The sequence below is a fragment of the Callionymus lyra genome, chromosome 4, assembly GCF_982586985.1.
Source record: "Callionymus lyra chromosome 4, fCalLyr1.hap1.1, whole genome shotgun sequence".
In the NCBI taxonomy this organism is placed as follows: domain Eukaryota; kingdom Metazoa; phylum Chordata; class Actinopteri; order Syngnathiformes; family Callionymidae; genus Callionymus; species Callionymus lyra.
The window spans coordinates 4,069,721-4,094,656 of NC_141821.1; the positions used below are offsets into that span (position 1 = coordinate 4,069,721).

The 24,936-nt window shown below is 39.7% G+C and overlaps 1 protein-coding gene across 1 annotated transcript; it reads left to right on the forward strand.

Annotated features, from left to right (window-relative positions):
• Positions 1-14,897: 14,897 nt before the first annotated feature.
• On the forward strand, positions 14,898-18,265 carry LOC148081085 (uncharacterized). The gene is made up of 2 exons (XM_087788497.1): positions 14,898-15,109; positions 16,813-18,265. Exons 1-2 carry the CDS (start codon positions 14,947-14,949, stop codon positions 17,895-17,897), a joined length of 1,248 nt encoding a protein of 415 aa, XP_087644623.1. The 5' UTR covers positions 14,898-14,946; the 3' UTR covers positions 17,898-18,265.
• The last annotated feature ends 6,671 nt before the right edge of the window (positions 18,266-24,936 follow it).

Consider the following 24,936-nt stretch of genomic DNA (forward strand, 5'->3'; position numbering starts at 1 on the left):
CAGGGAGGAGGAAAAAAGTAAATAAGTGTTATTTGTATATGTAAATGAATAATAAATACAAAATACATTTGTTAATGCATTAGAACCACATTACAGTATGACATTAGGAGATGGATCTCTCGTGAATTCATTGCTCTGTGACCCTGGTCTAGAAAAGCGCTATACAAATAAGAATTACTTACTTACTTACTGACCTTTTTTGTGAACTTGAGATAAACTCAGTGGAGTTACCTGTTACCAACTGAACATGGAATATAATGTCTTTCTGTGCCTGGAACTCCTTGAAAGGTTTTCCATTTTCCATTAGTTTCAAACAGACAAACGCCTTTTAGAAATATAACCTATTAAAAAGTATGTGTGTTAGTTGCATCAATACTTTGTTTGTTTTTGTGTATTGTCTAATTAACTTCATATGATCCACTCTTCTGTTAAGCATCGACACTGAGCATCAAAGCCTCTCACCTTCCTGACCATGGAAAATTGTAGGATCCAATGTTGTAAAACATTAGAGTGAAGACAGTTGTTTATTTACAGAAGTTGTTTTATTTATTATTATGGTGTGTTAATATAAATAAATGTGATTGTGTTCTTGTACACACTGAATATGTCTGTTTTTATGTCTGCATACAGTAATTGTTCTTTAGTTGGAATATTCTGTTATTATTAAATCTACAACAATTTAATTTATTTAGAATAATCAGTGTAGTTATACTAAAAGGCCACTAGATGTTAGTATTGTGTTTAAAAAATGAACCTAAATTAAATTAACTACGAGCGTTGATTAAACTTAAATATGTTGTACATCATCAAATTCTACTTTAGAAATAACTGAATACTAATTTAGATAATTATTGGATAAATTATTTTAAAACAAATGTCTTGTTTGTATCGCACAGTTAGTCAAAGTTTATATTAAGATTAAATTATTCTCTGTCCAAACATTTATCTATGATCCGTTTAATAATAGCGATGTGAATAAAATACTAAAGAAGTAAACAAAGGTCGGATCTTCGTTGCGTGTTTACTTCATTACAGCACGTAAATATGTTTTCAATCATTGTTGGATTACTTTGACTCTCCATGGTAATAAGTTACATTACGTTATTACTGTCTTTAAATTGTAATGTTTTTACTACTTTTATGAAACTTTTTCATTACTTTCATTGTTTTATTGTTTCAATACAACAATATAATATATGTATATGTATATATATCAATATTGATCATTATTGTGTCTCTGAAGTGAACTTATCAACAAGTGATCAGCGACATGGATCTGAGCAGTAAAAAAGTACATATGATGCCTTCAAACCTGTCGGGAAGTTTTCATGTTTTACCTGTAATTTTCATTCTTGATATTCAGGAAAAGGCCTCTAGTCATTTGTGCATGTATGATTGGTCAGTGATTCTAAACACTTCTTGTGCCACATGGTAGTCGTGGAAAGTTACCGGAGTTTGGTCGTCTAGAGCAGGGGTAGGGAACCTGGTCCAGAAAGAGCCGCAGTGGGTGCAGGTTTTCGTTCCAACCATTCAAGAGGACACATTTTATCCAATCAGGTGTCTTAGGAGTGTAATCAGTTGATTGTCAGTCTGGTGTTGCTTGTTCAGCTGAAACCTCATTGGTTAAACTGTACATGCTTGATCGGTTGGAACAAAAACCTGCACCCAATACGGCTCTTTCTGGACCAGGTTCCCTACCCCTGGTCTAGAGAGAATCTGTTTATCAGTTGAATTAAGCAGATGTGTCCTTGGTTCCCAGAGACTTGCTGGCTTGCTTTTTCTTTCTCAGTGTGAGTGTCGATGTGACCTGTACTGAAGAATTTGGGTTGTTACAGTGAATAGATTTTAATGCAAGACAATGATTATTTAATATGAAAGATGATCAGTTATTAAATGATTATTTGAAATGTGTGTGTAATCTAGATGATTGATTAAAGTAAAGTTTTCACTGAGAACCGAGAATATGATTCAGAATATGGACCAGGAAGATGATAGAGTCCAGCAGAAAAGAAGTGACGGACCTGATCTCAAGGTTGTTTGTTGACCATTGCCCAGGCATATTCAAGCAGCTTAAGCACAAATATTATCTGCACAAACATCCTCGACGGTATTTCAGACTCAGAAAACTGTATAGGCTTCACAGTGGGCTCTGTTACATGGTTTTGGAGAAATGAAGGGCTATCTTAGTTCATGTCAGGTCAGACTCGAAACAAAAAAGGAAATCTTGGCTCGCTCTCTCCTCAGAGGTAACTTATCTTTCTGGCAGATGCAGGACCAATTTGTCAGGTTAGAATCTGACGCTTTACACAATAATGAGAAATTACATCTTGGTTAAAAGACACACATTTAATTGTACAATAGAATTAGAGAAACACCAGCAGAGTTTCCAGTTCTGTTGAGGTTGAGAGTTGAGGTTGCTGTTATATCTCCATCCCAGATTCACAAGTCGTTAATTATGTTACTTCCATGGTCTCCCTGAAACAAAAGCTTCAAACAAATGTATTACCCTCAAGGTCAGAGGTGGATCACTCTTCAGTCCAGTTCCTTGCACTGAGACATCTTAGCTTAAAACTTAAATTCAACCTTCACACATGCAACAGAAAACAATATACAATTTTATTAATGCAAAATGTGGTTAAGTAAAATAATTGATAAACATATTTTAGTCAACATTTTTCCATCACTTTTATTCTGCACTGACAACAATAAATTGACATGTTGTATTTACAACATTGTCAATAATCTACATTTATTTTTGGACCAACATCCTCCGAAGTCGAATCGGGCCGAGGACAAGTCTGGAAAACTTCCCGGTGAGCGCATTCTTCAAACTTTCCCCTCACTATGTCTCCCTCTCCCTCTCCCTCTCCTGTTCTTTCCTGCTCGGTGTGTCAGATGTTTAGTTACGCTTCGACCTCCTTCAGAGATAGCATTAGTTGTGTAAAGTGTAGCCTGTTAGCTAGACTGGAGGTGAAGCTCATTGAACTAGAGAGCCGGTTGTGCGCTGTCGAAGCTAAACCTATAGCTAGCCAGTGTCAGGTAGACAGTGCACAGCCACATAGCCTAGCAGGTAGTCCTCCAGCAATACCCGAGCAGCCGGGAAACCAGGGTCGGTGGGTGACTGTTCGTGGGAGGAATAGTTCCCGGCCAAAGTCAACGGAGCACCACCAACCCCTTAGCGTTTCAAACAGTTTTTCTCCACTCGACAAGTCACCGGTCGAGGAACCTGCTCTGTTCATAGGCGATTCCATTCTTCGGAACGTTAAACTAGCGAAGCCAGCGAGAGTCGTCTGCATTCCTGGGGCCAGAGCGGGCGACATTGAATCAAATTTGAAGCTGCTGGCTAAAGCTAAACGTAAATACAGTAAGATAATTATTCATGTCGGCAGCAACGACATCCGATTACGTCGCTCGGAGGTCACCAAGGTAAACGTTCAGTCGGTGTGTGCATTTGCACGAACAATGTCGGACTCCGTAGTGTTCTCTGGACCCCTTCCCAATATGGCCAATGATGATATGTTTACTCGCTATTCATCATTTAATCGCTGGTTGTCAGAGTGCTGCCCCGCAAACGGGGTTGGCTTTGTTAACAACTGGAAAACCTTCTGGGGAAAACCTGGTCTGCTTAGGAGAGACTGCATCCATCCCACGTTGGAAGGAGCATCTCTCTTGTCTAGCAGTGTTGAGAGTTTTAGTGTAACGTGACTCAGAGCACAGATCAGAAGGCAGAACTGCAGTCTTCCACACTCTTCTGCCCTTCTCCCACAACAGCCACCCACCTCTAACCACATAGAGAGGGTCAATCTGACCCGCTTAATAAAACCAAGTAAAAATGTCAGTAGAAGAGCTATTAAAGATAATCTAATTCAAATAAATCTAAATCAAATAAATACTACCATTGTAGAGGACAGGAGAATTAAGTGTGGATTGTTGAATATATATAATATTGTTGTTTTAAGATTGTTTTTAAACATAGAGAGAGTGTCTGCCCTCCGGACTGAAGCCGGTAGTTTGTTCCACAGCACAGGGGCTTGAAAACTGAAGGCCCTGGCTCCGAATCTACATTTAGAGATTTGTGGTATAACTAATAGATCAGAGTTTAAGGATCGTAAGGTCCTTGAGGGTTGGTAAGTTTGGATTAAATCTTTAATGTATGTTGGTGCTAGACCATGTAAGGCTTTATCAGTTAGGAGAAGGATTTTAAATTGTATTCTAAATTCTACAGGAAGCCAATGTAGGGAAGACAGTACAGGGGAAATGTGTTCGCGCCTCTTAGTCTTAGTCCGAACACGAGCTGCAGAGTTCTGAATGAGCTGAAGAGTTCTGAGAGACTTTTTAGAACATCCTGAGAGAAGAGAGTTACAATAGTCCAGCCTGGAAGTTACAAAAGCATGGATGAGCTTCTCAGCATCTAAAGGAAGGAAGTGCCTGATTTTTGAAATGTTACGAAGGTGGAAGTAAGCAGATTTTGAGATTTTTGAGATTTGTTTTATGTGTGAGTTAAATGATAAGTCCTCGTCAAAGCATACACCCAGATTATTTACAGTGGTGCTAGTAGCAGGAGCAAGTCCATTTTGTAAAGCTAGATCATTAGTTAATAATTGTCTGAGATGTTGCGGACCAACTAGTAAAACCTCAGTCTTTTCCGAGTTCAGTAGGAGGAAGAGAACATCAACCAGCATCATCACAAACGTTGGCACTCCACAAGGATGTGTCCTCAGCCCCATCCTCTACACCCTGTTCACACATGACTGTGTCGCCTCCCACAAAGACAACACCGTCCTAAAGTTTGCTGACGACACCGCAGTGATAGGATGCATCACCGCGGCGAACGAAGCGGCCTACAGGACAGAGGTGGACAGTCTGGTTTCCTGGTGTGAGGACAACAACCTCACCCTCAACACAGACAAGACAAAGGAGATGATAGTGGACATGAGGAAGGAGAGGAGACCTCACCAACCACTGTTTATCCGGGATCTTGAAGTGGAGCGGGTGAGCAGCTTTAAGTACCTCGGGGTCCACATCACTGAGGACTTAACGTGGGCCACCAACACAACACAGCTGGTCAAGAAGGCACAGCAACGGCTGTACTTTCTGAGGAGGCTGAGGAAGTTTGGCATGTCGACAAAGATCCTCAGAAACTTCTACAGCTGTGTCGTGGAGAGCAGTCTGACCAACTGCATCACTGCGTGGTACGGCAGCTCTACGGCGATGGACCGCAAACGTCTGCAGAGAGTGGTTAAGACAGCGGAGAGGATCACCAGGTCTCCACTGCCCTCTCTGCACAGCATCTACCACCACAGAGTCCACATGAGAGCTGCCACCATCATCAAGGACAGTTCCCACCCACAACATGGACTGTTTACACTCCTGCCCTCGGGACGCAGGTACAGGAGTGCAAAATGCAGGACCAAACGCCTGAGAAACTCTTTCTACCCCACTGCAATAAGAATCATGAACAGCTGAACACTGCACTGTTGTCACTTTAAATCCATCTCATGTACAGTTCCCCTCCCTTTCTTATATTATTATTATTATTATTATTATTTTTTTTTTTATTGTTATTTCATCTTGACTTTTTTGCTATGTATATTTATATTTATTTTTATTTTTTTTTTGTTACGCCGATATTTGTGGAGGGACGGCAAAGAAAGAATTTCATTGCATAGGGAAACGTGTTTCTCGATGTATATGACAATAAACACTTTGAATCTTGAATCTTGAATCTTTTGGTCATCCAGGACTTGATAGCTGTAATACAGGACTGTAATTGTGTTAGCTGATTTCTTTCATCTGGCTTCATGGACAAGTAAAGTTGGGTGTCATCAGCATAACAGTGAAAGTTTATAGAGTGTCTTCTAATCAAGTCCCCTAGTGGGAGCATATAGATTGTGAATAGTATTGGACCAAGAACAGAACCTTGTGGGACACCATAGCTGACCTTAGTGTGTGTCGATGAGAGGTGGTTGACATGTACATAGTGCGTTCTATCCGACAGGTAAGATTTAAACCAGTTAAGAGCAGTTCCACGAATGCCTATATGGTTTTCTAGCCTCTGTAGAAGGATTTGGTGGTCGACAGTGTCAAATGCAGCACTGAGATCTAGAAGAACAAGAACTGAAACATGGCCCTGATCAGAGGCCATCAGTAGGTCGTTACTTACTTTTACCAGGGCGGTCTATGTGCTGTGGTGTTCCCTAAAACCAGACTGAAACACCTCAAATTGATCATTGTCCTGGAGATAATCACAGAGCTGACTTGTTACCACTTTCTCCAGAAGTTTTGAAATGAAGACAAGATTAGAGATAGGCTCTAACTATAGTTAGTGAGGACCTCTGGATCAAGAGTGGGTTTTTTAAGCAGAGGTTTAATTACTGCAACTTTAAAAATCTGAGGCACATAGCCGTTTGTTATTGACAAGTTAATAATGTTCAGTATGAAAGTGCTAAGTAAGGGGAACAGTTCTTTAAGTAGCCATGTGGGAATAGGATCGAGAAGACATGTTGTGGACTTTGAGGAGGAAACAACCTGGGACAGCTGTCGAGGACTCACTGGTAGAAAGGAGTCAAAATATGTATCAGTCATAGTGTCTGTGTCCGGTGAGGCTGCACTGGTTGTATTATAAGAATCTAGGAGGTCTTGAATCTTTCCTCTGATAGTTACAATTTTTTCATTAAAAAAGTTCATGAAGTCACTGCTACTGAGATGAGGAGGGATGGACTGATGGACTGATGGCTCCGTGTCAGCCTGGCTACAGTGCTGAATAAGAACTTGGGGTTATTCTTATTTGCTTCTATAAGTGATGAGTAGTAGCTGGCTCTGGCTTTCCGAAGAGATGCCTTGTATATTTTTAACTTATCCTGCCAGTCCTGGTAGAATTCATTATGTTTTGATGAACGCCATTTCTTCTCTAGTCGTCTAGAATCCTGTTTTAATTTACGTGTTTCCTGAGTATACCAGGGAGCAAGACTACTTCTGTTAACAGTCTTTTGAGTTAGTGGTGCGATTAAGTCAAGCGTATTGTGCAACGAGTCTGTAAAACTGCCCACAAAGTTATCAATGTCGGGGTGACTATGGGTAGAGTTTCTTGACACACTGAGGCGTTTTACTGACACTGAGGGAATTGTTTCCATAAACTTGGTAACGACACTTTCAGACAGACATCTTTTGAGAGTGCTCCTGCTCTGTAGACTTGGGTCTTTTAAAATGAAATCAAAGGTTATTAATTGATGGTCAGAAAGAACTGAATTCTGAGGAGAGACAATAACATTTTTAATTTCAAGTCCGTATGCTAGGACAAGATCTAATGTGTGCTTAAAACAGTGAGTCGGTTTATGTACGTACTGAGAGAAACCAAATGACTCCAGGATAGAGTTAAACCTGTTAGCTAAGCTATCATGGACCATATCAACATGGATGTTAAAGTCACCAACAATAATCACTTTATCTGATTTAAGCACCAGGCTGGTCAAGAACTCAGGGAACTCAGACAAGAATTCAGAATAAGGTCCAGGGGGACGATAGACTCTAACAAAGAGAAGTGACTGACCTGATCTCAAGGTTGTATTAGATACGCTTAGTATAATACTTTCAAAAGAGTTGAAATCACATTGTGGTCTAGTAAAGGTTGACAGACATGAGTTGATGATGGCTGCGACTCCACCTCCTCGACCAGAGCGTCGAGGGGCATTAAAGTTAGTGTGGCTGGGTGGTGTTGATTCATTTAAAGATACGTAATCATCTATAGACAGCCAAGTTTCGGTTAAGAATAATAAGTCAATGGTTTTATCTGATATAAGTTCATTAATTAGTGCAGCTTTTGAGGACAGGGATCGGATATTCAACAATCCGCACTTAATTCTCCTGTCCTCTACAATGGTAGTATTTATTTGATTTAGATTTATTTGAATTAGATTTTCTTTACCAGCTCTTCTACTGACATTTTTACTTGGTTTTATTAAGCGGGTCAGATTGACCCTCTCTATGCGGTTAAAGGCGGGTGGCTGTTGTGGGAGAAGGGCAGAAGAGTGTGGAAGACTGCAGTTCTGCCTTCTGATCTGTGCTCTGAGTCACGTTACACTAAAACTCTCAACACTGCTAGACAAGAGAGATGCTCCTTCCAACGTGGGATGGATGCAGTCTCTCCTAAGCAGACCAGGTTTTCCCCAGACGGTTTTCCAGTTGTTAACAAAGCCATTTGCGGGGCACCACTCCGACAACCAGCGATTAAATGATGAATAGCGAGTAAACATATCATCATTGGCCATATTGGGAAGGGGTCCAGAGAACACTACGGAGTCCGACATTGTTCGTGCAAATGCACACACCGACTGAACGTTTACCTTGGTGACCTCCGAGCAACGTAATCGGATGTCGTTGCTGCCGACATGAATAATTATCTTACTGTATTTATGTTTAGCTTAAGCCAGCAGCTTCAAATTTGATTCAATGTCGCCCGCTCTGGCCCCAGGAATGCAGACGACTCTCGCTGGCTTCGCTAGTTTAACGTTCCGAAGAATGGAATCGCCTACGAACAGAGCAGGTTCCTCGACCGGTGACTTGTCGAGTGGAGAAAATCTGTTCGAAACGCTAAGGGGTTGGTGGTGCTCCGTTGACTTTGGCCGGGAACTATTCCTCCCATGAACAGTCACCCACCGACCCTGGTTTCCCGGCTGCTCGGGAATTGCTGGAGGACTACCTGCTAGGCTATGTGGCTGTGCACTGTCTACCTGACACTGGCTAGCTAGCGGTTTAGCTTCGACAGCGCACAACCGGCTCTCTAGTTCAACGAGCTTCACCTCCAGTCTAGCTAACAGGCTACACTTTACACAACTAATGCTATCTCTAAAGGAGGTCGAAGCGTAACTAAACATCTGACACACCGAGCAGGAAAGAACAGAAGAGGGAGAGGGAGACATAGTGAGGGGAAAGTTTGACGAATGCGCTCACCGGGAAGTTTTCCAGACTTGTCCCCGGCCCGATTCGACTTCGGAGGATGTTGGTCCAAAAATAAATGTAGATGTTCACGGATGCTCCAGGAATAAGGCGAACAAAAAGAAAAAAGATTGTTCTGCTTGGAGCGAGAGAGACGCTGCACCTCACGACGCAAGCAGATTTGTCTGCGTCCGGGCAGTAAATGCCTTCTGACAGGCGGTCCCCCGCCTGTTAAATGTCTTAACAAAAGATCTTGAATTTCAGGTATTTCTTCATTAAACATTGTGTGTGAGAGGTTAATTTCTTCTTCTGATTCATCAGTTTCACATGGCGGTGCACTCGGTTGTGACCTTGGTGCCGCCACCTGTTGTAGGCCTAGTCATTCATCATCCTCAGACGAATCATCAGAGTAGTGTTTTCGTCTGGGTTTATCTTTGCGCTTGTTTTTCTCAGGACAATCTTTGGCGAGATGTCCTGTCTTTCCGCAAGTAAAGCATCGACCTTCTTTTAAAAGTTTTCTTTTTTCTGCGGACAATGTTTTAGGAGCAAAGGGTTTTCTTATTTCCTTTAACAGTTTGTTATGGGATTTAACTTTATTCTGCCCTGCGTAATACACGTTTGTTACATGTGTCTGTACAGCCGGGTCACTTTTTACTCGCTTTTTCTCTAATGTTTCGTAATTTCGGGCATATGCAATGTGATCGTCTGATCCAGCATTATGCCAGATCACATTTTGCTTCCTAACGTATCTCGACACATCTGGACTCATTTGGTTCAATAAATGATTTCTGAAATGTGATTCCCACAGAACTGGTTGATCTTCAGGAATCCCACCATGTTTGTTAAAAACATCCATTAATCTGACTTTGAAGTCGTCTATTTTTTCGTCTTCATTCTGTCTACAGGCTCTTATTTGATTAGGATCAGGTCTCTGTGCATAGATCCGTTCACATCTTTCCAAAATGTCATTCAGTGGTAACAAGACTTGTGCATGTGGTAGGACGCCACCTTGATCGTTCAATCCCGTCCACCCCTCCATTACAGTCCCGTATCTACCTCCTGTAGATAGTGCCATTCATTTAGCTATCTCGTGACCGTTTAACCTGTGACCAGTGACAAGATCTCTGATATCTTTGACAAACTGTTTTATGTCTGCAGCAGGTGTTGCAATAGATTCAACTATGTCTTTAAGTTCTACGGGTGTCCATGGTCTAAAAACATAGAATGGTACATTTGCATCATTACTCGGCATTTGAATCATAGGAAATGCTCCTGTAGTCTGTTCGTTAATATCATGTAGCTTCAGCTCTGATTTTTCTCGTAGTGGATGCTGTGGATTCATTTGTTTTTCCCACTCACCGACCACCCCCCCCATACTTCTTGTCACCCTTTTCTCAAAAGTTCAAAAAGTTGTACGACGGAGGTGCTTCGGGCAGACTCGGATACATCTTAGGTGTTTCCCTCACTCCGGCCCCTCCCGCTTGGCGAACCCGTGGTGTTGGAGTTGGAACTGGCCCCCGCCCGTGCAAATCGGGGGGAGGGAATGCCAACTGTTCTGCTCTAGGGGCGTTTCTCCTTTGCACATTATCAGCTATCGGAGCCACAGTTAAACTTGCTCCTGAATCATCAATTTGTTCAAATTCATTTTCATCTTAAACAGTTCGTTCAACCTTAGCTGTATCATTATTACTTATCAGGTGTGTAGTTATTGTAGCCTAAAACACTTTCCTGTATCAGTCACTTATGCTCACTTCATTCATGTCAGGTACTGACCACTGCATGATTCTAAAAGCAACTATGTTCATGATGGTTTTGTTATTGGATCAGTAATTTCACTTAAAATCTTTATTTAATTTTTGGTAGCACAATTTACTGATACTAAACACACTTTCATTTGTTTTTTATTTTTTATTTTCTGATTATTTTCCCTTGCTCTGTCATTCATTCATTCCGATCATAACCTGGTCCACCTTCAGTCACAGTACATTCCTCTGGTGCAGAGACAGACTGTGACCACTAAGACAATCAGAAAGTGGACACCAGCTGTGGAGGACGCCATCAGAGACTGCTTTGAAACAACAGACGTGCTGCTGAGGTCTCATGGTGAGGACATCGAGGGTCAGACACACTGTCTAACAGATTATTTAAATTTCTGCTTGGACGTTGTCGCCCCTACTAAGACTGTCCGCTGTTACCCTAATAATAAACCGTGGGTAACAAAGGAGGTCAAGGATGTCCTTAACAGGAAGAAAGTGGCATTCAGGAGCAGAGACAGGGACGCCATGAGATCAGCTCAGCAGGAGGCAAAGGACACCTACAGGAGGAGGTTGGAGGAGAAGCTGAGCCGAGAAGAAATAAGAGAGTCTGGGATGGTGTTAAAACCATCACTGGACACAAGACCAAGGCCTCTCTGACTGCAGTGGACACGGTGGAGGAGGCAAATGGACTGAACAGGTTTGAGCAGGTCACCTCACCCTCACTGCTGCCCGCCTCAGGACCTGCCCCACCTTCTTGTGCCCCCTCAGCTCCACACAATCACTTCCCAGCTTCACCTCACTCCAGGTACAGGATGTACTTCGGAGGATTCGTCCAGGGAAGGCTGCTGGTCCTGATAAGGTGTCTGCTCGACTGCTAAAGACCTGCGCTGCTGAACTAGCTGAGCCACTCCAGCATGTCTTCAACCTCAGTCTACGGCTGGGGAAAGTACCAACTCTGTGGAAGACTTCCTGTATCGTTCCAGTCCCTAAAAAGATCCGACCAAGTGTGCTGAACGATTACAGACCGGTGGCACTGACTTTGCAGCTGATGAAGACACTGGAGTGGCTGGTCCTCAAACATCTCAGGCCACAAGTCCAGCACGCGCAAGACCCCCTGCAGTTTGCCTACCAGCCAGCAGTTGGTGTGAAAGATGCCATCCTTCACCTCCTGCATCGGACCTACTCCCACTTGGATAAAGGAAGCGGTTCAGTGAGAATCCTGTTCCTGGACTTTTCTAGTGCCTTCAACACTATCCAACCCACTCTGCTGCAGGACAAACTGACTAAGATGCATGTGGACCCTGGTCTGGTCTCCTGGATTACGGACTATCTTACTGATCGACCACAGTATGTCAGGCTGAAGGATATCAAGTCTGACACTGTGGTGTGCAGTACAGGAGCACCTCAGGGGACAGTACTGGCCCCTCTCCTCTTCACCATCTACACTTCAGACTTCTGCTACAACTCAGAGCTGAGTCTCGTCCAGAAGTATGCTGACGACACTGCCATTGTTGGATGCATCAGGGACAACAGCGAAGACTGAGAGAGTATAGGAGTCTGATAAGTGACTTTGTGGACTGGAGTGAGAGGAACCACTTGCAGCTGAACACCTCAAAGACCAAGGAGCTGGTCTTGGACTTCGGGAGGTCCAGGACAAAGCCACGTCCAGTGTCCATCAGAGGCGACGAGGTGGAGATAGTTGACAACTATAAGTACCTCGGTGTGTGTCTGGACAGTAAACTGGTCCTGCAACACAGACCATGTATATAAGAAAGTTCAGAGTAGACTGTACTTTCTGAGGAGGCTTTGATCATTTAACATCTGCAAGAAGCTCCTCTGCATGTTCTACCAGTCTGTGGTGGCCAGTGTTCTATGCTGTGGTGTGTTGGGGTGGAAATGTGTCCAAGAGGAGTGTCAACAGGTTGGACAGGTTGATCAGAGAGGGCTGGTTCTGTGGTTGGAATGAAGCTGGACTCACTGGTGACAGTTGCTGAGAGGAGATCACTGAACAAACTACTGTCCATCATGGATGATGACAGTCATCCTCTGAACACTGTCATCAGTGAACAGAGAAGCAGAATGAGTAACGAATGCTCCTTCCCAGGTGCAAAACAAATAGACTCAGGGACTCATTCATCCCTCGGGCTATTAAGTTGTACAATTCTGAGTTTGGGGGCAGGAGTGGAGTGAGAGTATCTGGATGTTCTGTTATATGTTAGTCTTTGTATCCTTTGTCTTTGTTGTTTTTCTTTGATCTATGTTCTTTATCTTTATCTTTAGACTTAGATTGTATCATCTTGTTCTTCCTCGTATGTTCTTTTCTTATTTTATTTTTTATGTACTATTTTTTATTGTTTATGAAAAATTGCTGGCTATTGGAAAAAGAAAATTTCAATAAAGTTTTACCTTACCTTATCTTAAACGCGAACGAGAGGTTACAAGAGTCCATTATGATGTAATAATGGCTTCACTCCTCCTCCAGCTGTAATCAGTCCCTGGTGGTAAACAAGATTTAATCTTTCTTTTCTTATTAAATTATTTATGTTAAAATCTTGTAAACTTTTCAAAACTGTAAAGAGGGTTGAGAATCTTATCAGGTCCTTCCTCGTCCTCCTTTATCCACATCCACACCTCTCCTGTCATTCAAGTCAGAATGAAGGTGGTAATAAACACTAATAGACTGTAGCTCTATTGATTTCACGTGTTATATGTTATAAAGTTACAGTATCTCTGTCACATTGTGTCGTGATTCATAAATGCAGCCATTATATTATATATTATACATAATATATTATATTGTTGTATTGAAACAATAAAACAATGAAAGTAATGAAAAAGTTTCATAAAAGTAGTAAAAACATTACAATTTAAAGACAGTAATAACGTAATGTAACTTATTACCGTGGAGAGTCAAAGTAATCCAACAATGATTTAAAACATATTTACGTGCTGTAATGAAGTAAAGACGCAACGAAGATCCGACCTTTGTTTACTTCTTTAGTATTTTATTCACATCGCTATTATTAAACGGATCATAGATAAATGTTTGGACAGAGAATAATTTAATCTTAATATAAACTTTGACTAACTGTGCGATACAAACAATACATTTGTTTGAAAAGATTTGATCCAATAATTATCTAAATTAGTATTCAGTTATTTCTAAAGTAGAATTTGATGATGTACAAAATATTAAGTTTTATCAACGCTCGTAGTTAATTCAATTTCATTTAGGTTCAATTTTTAAACACAATACTACCATCTAGTTGCCTTTTAGTATAACTACACTGATTATTCTAAATAAATTAAATTGTTGTAGATTAAATAATAACAGAATATTCCAACTAAAGAACAATTACTGTATGCAGACATAAAAACAGACATATTCAGTGTGTAAAAGAACACAATCACATTTATTTATATTAACACACCATAATAATAAATAAAACAACTTCTGTAAATAAACAACTGTCTTCGCTCTAATGTTTTACAACATTGGATCCTACAATTTTCCATGGTCAGGAAGGTGAGAGGCTTTGATGCTCAGTGTCGATGCTTAACAGAAGAGTGGATCATATGAAGTTAATTAGACAATACACAAAAACAAACAAAGTATTGATGCAACTAACACACATACTTTTCAATAGGTTATATTTCTAAAAGGCATTTGTCTGTTTGAAACTAATGGAAAATGGAAAACCTTTCAAGGAGTTCCAGGCACAGAAAGACATTATATTCCATGTTAAGTTGGTAACAGGTAACTCCACTGAGTTTATCTCAAGTTCACAAAAAAGGTCAGTAAGTAAGTAAGTAATTCTTATTTGTATAGCGCTTTTCTAGACCAGGGTCACAGAGCAATGAATTCACGAGAGATCCATCTCCTAATGTCATACTGTAATGTGGTTCTAATGCATCAACAAATGTATTTTGTATTTATTATTCATTTACATATACAAATAACACTTATTTACTTTTTTCCTCCTCCTTGTGTGTAATTTTTCCAGTATATATTAATCGCTTAAATCATTTGTTTTTAAGTTAGTTGAAGAAATGTTTTGAAAAAAACTCATATATAAAAGAATAAAATTGCATCTTATTTAGTTTAATAAATAACACGGCCTAATGACGTGACGTCATTTCCTGTCCGCATGCGGAAGTGAGCACATCCCACTGTGAATCCTGTACTGACTCCGCCCTTTTCTCCACTTTCTTCTCTGACCAGTAGAAGTTTCTTTGTTCGTGGATCACACGTTGGATGAACATGGACAGACTTTCAAGCTTGAAAGATTCCTTCAAGCAGCGGCTGATAACTGCAGTCGACGATCATCTGCTGCCAAGTTTTCTCTCCAAACTTCTCTGCTATGAACGAGAGCTAGAAAGAGACAGAACCCTGCTGGAGATGGTGACCAAGAAACCAGGTTCGTACAGACTTGTACACAAGTCAAGTTGCTTTGCTATTAACGTTCCGTCTTTACGCGCTGAAACGTTTGTATACGAGTCATTCAAATGAAACCAAAGTATTGTGATCACTGTGACACTAGCTGCGAACTAAACCCTCATTTGTGAAGAAAAAATGTGCAAAAAAAAAAGCGTCAAAAAGCCTCCGCAGCCGAGACACCAGATAAGGGACCGTCTACAAATTACTTAGAACGACAAAAATGTAATCTTGAAAGATTTGGACTAATTTAACTAGACGAATATGTTTCAAATGTATTTCTTTCACGAATACGAAACCTTTATATAATGTCACTACAATTGTTACTTTTTAACGTTTGAGGCAGAGAGATCTATCGCAGATGTCTTCAAGTGCCAGAACGCAAAGATCTCACAAAATGGTGGATCTTGATAGTATGAATATTCAGGTTAACGCCTCTAGTCATCAGTGCATGTAGGATTGGTCAGTGATTCTAAACACTTCTCCTAAGATGGCCGCCTCACGTGGTCGTTGTGAAGAGTTACCGCAGATTTCTTCTTGAGAGAATCTGTTCAGTTCCCAGCAACTCACTGGTTTGTTATGTCTTTCAGTGCGAGTTCTCACACAGGTTCTCAGTTTACTCAGATTTTCAGATTGAATTCATGAATTAAATAGGAAATATTATCAGTTATTTAAGTGATTATTTTTATATGAATTAAATATGAAAGATTATCAGTTATTTAAGTGATTCATTTAAATGTGTGTTGAATCTAGATGATAGATTACAGTAAAGTTGTCATATCCTAACACAACCTTCATTCTGACTTGAATGACAGGAGAGGTGTGGATGTGGATAAAGGAGGACGAGGAAGGACCTGATAAGATTCTCAACCCTCTTTACAGTTTTGACAAGATTTACAAGATTTCCTGTGAAAAAATGCAATTTCTTCTAAATAAATCCCAATAATTTCCCTTTTCGTGATCAGAAACAAAATGCAATTAAAACATCAATTGAGACTTTATTAACAGTTTATAATCGTTCTTTTAAAATATTTTTTGACATAGATCACACTGTTATAAAGGAGTTCAGACGAGTGTAAATGTGTACATTTTTCCTCTAATCTTTTAAATTTGCTGAGAATTAAACTCAATATTTAACTTATGTTAACGTAATTTTCTTCCATTAGACCTGATCTTATAACATATGTAGATAAATGGATAGTTTTTCCTTTGAGGATCAATAAAGTGTCAAATACAATCCAATGATTATTTTTAATCTTACTGATAACACGGATGTTACACCGGGATCAGACTTTCCTAGCAGTGATAAATGATATAACATGACAGTATTACGAGATGCTTAATAACTGTAAAATGTAATCACTGACTTGTGAGCTTGATGGATCTACTGACTCTTTCAAGAAACATCTTAGGACCTTTTTATTTGTTCAGGCTTCTCCTTGATTTTCTGGAACTCCTGTGTTGTTCTCAGTATTAACTTGATCTTTAAAGTGTATACTTTTTTGAGTATTGTTTTGATTGTTAAAGCGCTTTGTGACCCTGGTCTGGAAAAGCGCTATATAAATACAAATTACTTACTAACTTACTTGTGAATTTCAAATATATACCTTGCTACTGATACAACACCAACAAGAGTTCATCAATATTTGATTGGTCAGTGACTCAGGTGTGTTTGTGTCGCTGCAGATGTTCATCAGCTGCTGGTGATCAAAGAAGAAGTTGAGGAACAGAAGTGCAGCTTCAGTCTGATTCAGGATGAACATGAAATCATTAAAGAAGAAGAGGCGGAGAATATACAAGATGAAGAAGAAAATGCCTCCCAGTTCTTCCACACTCCTGTTGATGTGAAGAATGAATATGATGATGACACCAACAACCTGATTCCACAAATGAAGGCAGAAGATGATGGAGACAACTGTGGAGGACCAGAACCAGCCAGCTACTTGCATACACCTCTCCATCCTGACCACCAGAGGGGGCTGTCTTCTGAGTCTGACACTGATGACAGTGAAGACTGGAGAGAAACCAGTAACACTCAGTCAGGTTCAAACTCTGTGGAGAATCCAAAAGTTCATGTCAGTGAGAAGAAAGATGATGATCACAAATCACTGATCTGCTCTGGATGTGGGAAGAAATGTTCTTCAAAATCTGGACTGACTAAACACACAAAAGTCTGCTCTCTAGGACCTTTAAGTTGTTCTCATTGTGGAAAAGGTTTTGTAAAGAAGAATATTCTGACGGTTCACATGAAAATTCACACTGGAGAAAAACCTTTTATCTGCTCTCAGTGTGGTAAATCATTTACTCAGAGTGGGACTTTGATGAAACACATGACAACTCACACTGCAGAAAAACCTTTTACCTGCGCACAGTGTGGTAAATCATTTAAACAGAGAGGGAACCTGAATGTACACATGAGAACTCACAATGGAGAAAAACCTTTTGTCTGCTCTCAGTGTGGTAAATCTTTTACTGAGAAATGGAGTTTGAAGTCACACATGAGAATGCACACTGGAGAAAAACCTTTTGCCTGCTCACAGTGTGATAAATCCTTTACTGAGAGTGGGAAGTTAAAGATACACATGAGAACGCACACTGGAGAAAAACCTTTTACCTGCTCACAGTGTGGTAAATCATTTACTCAGAGTGGGAGTTTGAAGATTCACATGAAAACTCACACTGGAGAAAAACCTTTTACCTGCTCACAGTGTGGTAAATCATTTAATCGGAGTGGGAATCTGAAGGCACATATGAGAACTCACACAGGATGAAGACCGTATACCTGCTCTCAGTGTGATGAGTTGGGCTCTAATGAAACAAATGAGTATTCATGATTTAGAAAAGAATGATTTGCCTGGTCATTGATCTGCTTGTGCACTGGCCCTGAAAAAAACATATTTTAAAATCTTCAGAGAGGAAATATGAACACACACATGAAAACTCACGAAAGAGAAAAGCCTCTCCTCTGTCTGTAGTGCCTTCAAAGCCTCAGGATATTACTAAAGGTATCGCCTCCACTTTAGAACAAATGTTCCTTGTTAATTCCTTGTTTTTTTACGTTATAATAGGACCACCTTCAATTAGCTTCAGTAATTATAAACTGTTATTGACAATGTTGTAAATACAACATGTAAATTTATTGTTGTCAGTGCAGAATAAAAGTGATGGAAAAATGTTGACTAAAATATGTTTATCAATTATTTTACTTAACCACATTTTGCATTAATAACATTGTATATTGTTTTCTGTTGCATGTGTGAAGGTTGAATTTAAGTTTTAAGCTGACAAATTGGTCCTGCATCTGCCAGAAAGATAAGTTACCTCTGAGGAGAGAGCGAGCCAACCTTTCCTTTTTTGTTTCGCCCAACATCTGAGTCTGACCTGACATGAACTAAGATAGCCCTTAATTTCTCCAAAATCATGTAACAGAGCCCATTGTGAAGCCTATACAGTTTTCTGAGTCTGAAATACCGTCGAGGATGTTTGTGCGGATGATATTTGTGCTGAAGCTGCTTGAATATGCCTGGGCAATGGTCAACAAACAACCTTGAGATCAGGTCCGTCACTTCTTTTTTGCTGGACTCTATCATTTTCCTGGTCCATATTCTGAATTATATTCTCGGTTCCCTGTGGTTTTGACCAGCCTGGTGCTTAAATCAGATCAAGTGATTATTGCTGGTGACTTTAACATCCATGTGGATATGGATATTGTAAGGATATGACAACTTTACTTTAATCAATCATCTAGATTTAACACACATTTCAAATAATCCCTTGATTAACTGTTAATCTTTCATATTTAATTCATATTAAATAATCACTGCCTTGCATTAAAATCTAGCTTCTCGGGGGCTTCCGGTATGGCGCTGAGCTGAATAGACGCAGAACCACCCGCTCCGCTACCGAACTAATTTAATCCTTGTTTACACGAGCGAAAAACCTCTATTTGGTCAGAAGAACATTCGAGAATGTCTCAACCACAAAAGAAACCGAACCAGGACCGGAAACGACAAAAGCAACCTAAATTATCGGACTACACGATGAGGAGCAACAAACTTTGAGCTAACTCCGCCGACGATGCTAATGCTAGCGCTAGCTCAGACTCGGAGCTGAATGCGGGGTATGAGGTAAACACTGACGGAGCAGCGGGAAAACGGCGATTCTGGCGGCGATTAAGGATGTGAAAACGGAGTTTTCGTCCAGGTTTGACGAAGTTTTGTCCGCTATTGATAGTTTACGTCGGGACGTCAATGACTGTTCGGCGCGGGTTACGGAGGCGGAAACTAGAATCTCGTCATTGGAGGACGATGTGTCGTCCCTTCAAACGAAAGTGAAAGTTCTCGAGAACAAAAACAAAGGACTTGAAGAACAATTGCTTGACCTGGAGACCAGATCGAGGCGCAACAACGTAAGACTTGTGAATCTTCCGGAGGGAGCTGAGGGTGCGGACGCGTGTGTTTTCTTGGAGAACTGGCTGCCGAAAGCGCTGGAGTTGCCCCCGGGACACCGAGGTTTGAACTTGGAGAGAGCACACAGACTCGGACCCAAATCTTCCTCCAGATCCACCTGCCGAACGCTCATAATGAGGTTTCTAAGCAGCCGAGACAGGGAACTGGTGATGCGAGCTGTCAAGTCGAGAAGAGAAGTGAAGTACGAGAACCAGGCGTTGAGGTTCTACCAGGATGTACCTGCAGGTCCACAAGAAGCAGAAGGACTTCGACGAGGCCAGGAAACTCCTTCGAGCTATGGGTCTACGGTATGGCATCATCCCCCCTGCCCGGCTGATCGTGACACATAAGGAACGTTCTCATATCTTCAATAACCACGTTGAGGCAGAGGACTTCATCAAGAAGATCAAGACTGAAGAAGGTCTTAACTGAACTGAAGCTCTTCATCTGATCTAAGGTGAAATCTACTCCTTCTTGCAAGGTTCATTTTCAATTGTTATAAGTCACAAGTTTTACATTTCTATGCAAATTGTTAATATTATATTGCAATTAATATTCTATATTATAGACTTTATAATCATAACTTTTGTAATATCTCTGCTTTGATGTTGTCGGGTTTTTGAATTTCTTTTGGACTATTTTTGAGAACACAAGTGGGGTCATCAAAGTTGAGTTAATATCACACTGTTGTATGTATAAAAATAATAATTTATTTTACTTTATATCTGGTTCTGTTTCAAATCTGTTAATCACTTCAAGAGGGTTGTAAAGGGAGGAACTGAAATATTATATGAGGAAAGAGGAGGACGGATGTGTGTGTGTATGGGTATATGTGTGGATATATATATATATATATATATATGTGTACAGTATGTATGTACATATGTACTGTATATATATTTTTTTTCAAATATGGTAACATAAGAGTATAGGGTTGATACTGTAGTTAGTTTTATTCGTAGTTTAACTGTTAGAAGCAACCTGGAAGCTTGATGTTAAGTGGGGGGGGATTCAGAACAATTGTTCTGGATAAGGGGTCAGGTGGTGGGTTTATCTGTTTGTATATGTTAATTTTTGTCCTGTTTTGTTTTTGTTTTCCTTTCCTTTTTTCTTTTTTTATGTCTTTCGTGAGGGAATTGAGGAATATAAAAACACATGTATAAAAAATGTCCAGTGAGGTAAAGGTTAAAATGACAACATGGAACTGCAGAGGGTTACGAACTCTTAAAAAAGTAAAACAAGTCATGAATAGGATCAAATCTTCAGAATCCAATATAGTATTTCTTCAACAGACTCATTTGGTGGCTGGTGAGGAAATCAGAATTAAGAGGAGATGGAGAGGAAGTGTCTTCTCTACAGCATTTAACACACAAGCGCGTGGTGTCATCACTTTAGTCCACAAAGCGATACCTTTACAGGTCAATACGATTATAAAAGATAAGTTGGGGAGGTACCTTATTATTCAAGGGAATCTAATGAACGAATCTATTGTTTTGTTAAATATCTATGCACCAAATACAGATGACCCAACTTTTTTTCAAAATATATTTTTGATTTTGGCCACTTTCCCAGGTACATATCTAGTAGGGGGAGATTTCAATTGTACTTTGGACACAAGAAAGGATCGAAGCTCCGGTGTTGACCAGTCTCATGCTAAAAGCAGAGTAACTATACACAATTTTATGAAAGAGTTAAACCTGGTCGACATCTGGAGGGAAAGAAACCCCGATCTTCAGAAGTTCTCATGTTTTTCTGGTGTCAATAAGTTTTACTCAAGAATAGATTTTTTTCTAATTTCGGCACAATTAAGACATCGAATCAAAGAATGCATTTATGATCCAATCCTCATTTCAGATCATGCACCACACTCTGTAATATTTCACGATTCAAAACTAGTAAAAGGTCCTAGGATTTGGCGCTTTAAGCTGAAGTGGTTGGCTGACCCTGGTTTTGTGTCCTTTTTAGATGAACAAATTGACTTCTACTTTGAAACAAATACAACACAAACCTCGGCAAGCATAAGATGGGAAGCCTTTAAGGCTGTTATACGGGGTCAAATAATCAACATCACAAGTTCAAAAGCATGGGCAACTTTTCAAAAGATTAAGAATTTAGAGGTTAAAATAAAGGAAGCAGAAAATGATTTCTACAGAAGTAAGAATTCTCAAACCCACCAAAATCTCCTCCTTCTCAGAGCACAATTCAACGAAATGTCTGCATCAAAAGCTGCGACCAGTCTATTACGGTTTAAGCAGTCATTTTATGACCAAGGTGAAAAACCTAGTAAAATACTGGCATGGCGACTGAAGCAATTGGAGAGTGAGCGAGCCATTACTGTAATGCAAAATGACAAAGGAGAAACTGTTGTTGATCCAACAGAGATAAATGATTCCTTTAGAAAATATTATGATAGTCTATACAAGTCAGAAATTACTGATCAAAATTTCGAATCAAATACTTTTTTGGATATGTTGGAAATACCTATAATACCTGAACAGTTCAGACTTGACTTGGACAAAGATATCACCGAGGAAGAGTTGAGTGGTGCAATTGATAGCATTAAAACAGGAAAAACCCCTGGGCCTGATGGTCTACCAATTGAAATCTATAAAAGATTTCAAAATAAATGACTCTCTCCTCTTTTGGAAATGTTTAAAGAATCCCTTAATAGTACCACTTTACCACCATCATTGAGAGGAGCATTGATCACTCTAATCCCCAAAGCAGGTAAACCTAACAACCGTTGTGAAAATTGGAGACCCATACGTTTGTTGAATGTAGATCTAAAAATACTGAGTACAATTGTAGCGAGAAGAATAGAAAATATTATACCAGTTATAATCAATAGTGATCAGAATGGCTTTATTCGGGACAAGGATTCCATAATGTCCGAAGGATCCTTAATATCCTGTATGACAAAAAAGAGGCCCCAGACACAGCCCTTCTGTCAATCGATGCAGAGAAAGCATTCGACAGAGTGGAGTGGTCATATTTGTTCCAGGTTTTGACTCGCTTTGGATTTGGAGATAATTTTTGTAATTGGGTTAGATTGATATATAAGGAACCATATGCACAAATTTTGACTAACAGTAATATCTCAGAAACCATAAATATAAACCGAGGATGTAGACAAGGGGATCCTTTGTCCCCTTTGTTGTTTATTCTGGCCATTGAACCCTTAGCCATTGCAGTAAGATCACATGGAAACATCTCTGGAATTACCATAGGAGAGACAGAACATCGCCTAGCATTATATGCTGATGATGAGATTTTTTTCCTCAAAAATATCAACAGCACTATCCCAAATCTAGTGGACTTAATTGAGAAATTTGGAAGATTATCAGGTTACAAAATAAATAAATCTAAATCATCTATAACGTTGCTGAACCAAAAAGAAAGGAGAAATCCATCAAAGATTGTGGAACAATTTAAAAATGTTGACTGCTTCAATTACCTTGGTATACAAATTGTACCACTGTTAGAAAATACCGTAGAAGTGAATTATAATCTAATAATGCAAGAAATTTCAAACTCTTTAGACAGATGGAAAAACTTACCTATATCTTTGATAGGGAAAATAAATACGCTCAAAATGAGTATTCTTCCCAAGATGTTGTATTTGTTTCAGAATTTACCACTGCCACCACCAAGAAACCTGTTCTCTCAGTTAAAAACTCTATTCATCAAATTTTTATGGAAGAAAAAACGCCCTAGACTGCGCCTATCGTTATTGTTCTTGCCCTATGATAGAGGAGGACTTCAATGTCCCAACCCACGGTGGCACTATTGGGCAGCCCAGTTGAGAACTATGATGTTCTATTATACAAAAGATAACGTGCCATTGTGGAGGGAAATGGAGGAAAGTTCATTAAAACTACCCTTCCCCATGTTCTTATATTCAGCCAATTCGAGAAGATTAAAAACGTATACAAATAATCCTATAGTAAGAAACATTATTAACGTATGGGTCCAAGTTAAAAAATATTTCAAAGAAGACGACTCACTTTCAATCTTCAGTCCAATATGGGGAAATGAACAATTCCCCCCAGGAAAAAGTGAGGGAGTTTTTGGCACTTGGGCTGAAAGGGGTCTACAAACAGTGGGGGATCTTTATAGCCCAGATGACAAACAACTTCTGTCCTTCAATGACATTGTTCATAAATACAAAATAGCTCGTAGCCACTTCTTTAAATTTTTACAAATAAGAGACTTTATAAGATCTCAACAAAAACAATCATTATCTATCCCCAAACTAACTGTTGTAGAAGAAATGATGTTAAAGGATGCCCAAGGAAGAGGGTTGATATCAAAAATATATGGTGAACTGGTTGCTCAGTCACCAGAATCTTCAACAAGCAGACTCAATTCTTGGAGAGAAGACCTACAGGTCATTATCTGGGATGTGGAATGGGAACGGGCCTGCACAAAAGCTCAGTCACAAACGGTCAACACACGCCTTAAATTATTACAATACAACTGGCTAATGCGTATTTATTTGACACCAGTCACACTTAATAAATTCAACAGCACTGTCCCAGATGTTTGTGTCAAGTGTGGAAGTGACAAAGGCACACTCTTCCACTGTTTGTGGCAATGCTCCAAAATAGAAGCATTTTGGAAGGAAGTGCAACTGAGTCTCGAAGGAATGTTGGGAATTAAATTAAATCTGGAACCTAAACTTTTCCTATTAGGTTTGTACCCTGTTGGTTGTCCAATCCTAAAGAAACACAGAATATTCATTGATATCGCTTTATTGTTGGCAAAAAGAGTGATTGCAGTAGCATGGAAGGAGGTGGACAAGCCAAATATAGGAAGATGGTTGTTAGAATTAACATCAACTCTGCCACTGGAAAAAATCACATACACCATCAAGGGTAAACAGCAATGTTTTGAAGATGTGTGGGGCCCCTTCTGTAATTTCCTTATTAATAAAGACATTTCTCACATGCTGGAAGTACCTGAGCAAGAGGTATAGTGACCTGGGATAACTCGAATGGACAGCATTAATTTTCCTTTTTATGTTAATTGGGACAAAAATTATGGATAAATCATATTCTGGGGCTTGAATCTATTCATGTAAATGTTATTTCACCCTCATTTTATTTTATTTTTGATATATGTTTTTATTTTTATTTTTTGTAAATCTTTTGTTTTGTATTTTTTTTATTTTTATTTTTTTTATTTTATTTATTATTTTTTTGTGACTTTATTGTGAAACTGTATGTGTTTGTATATTGTTGTTTGAAAAGAATAAAAGAAATTGATGGAAAAAAAAAAAAACTAGCTTCTCCAGGTTGCTGATGGAATCCTTTCCCAAGGTGAAGAGTTCAAGAATCCTGGGATCATGTTCACAAGAAAATAA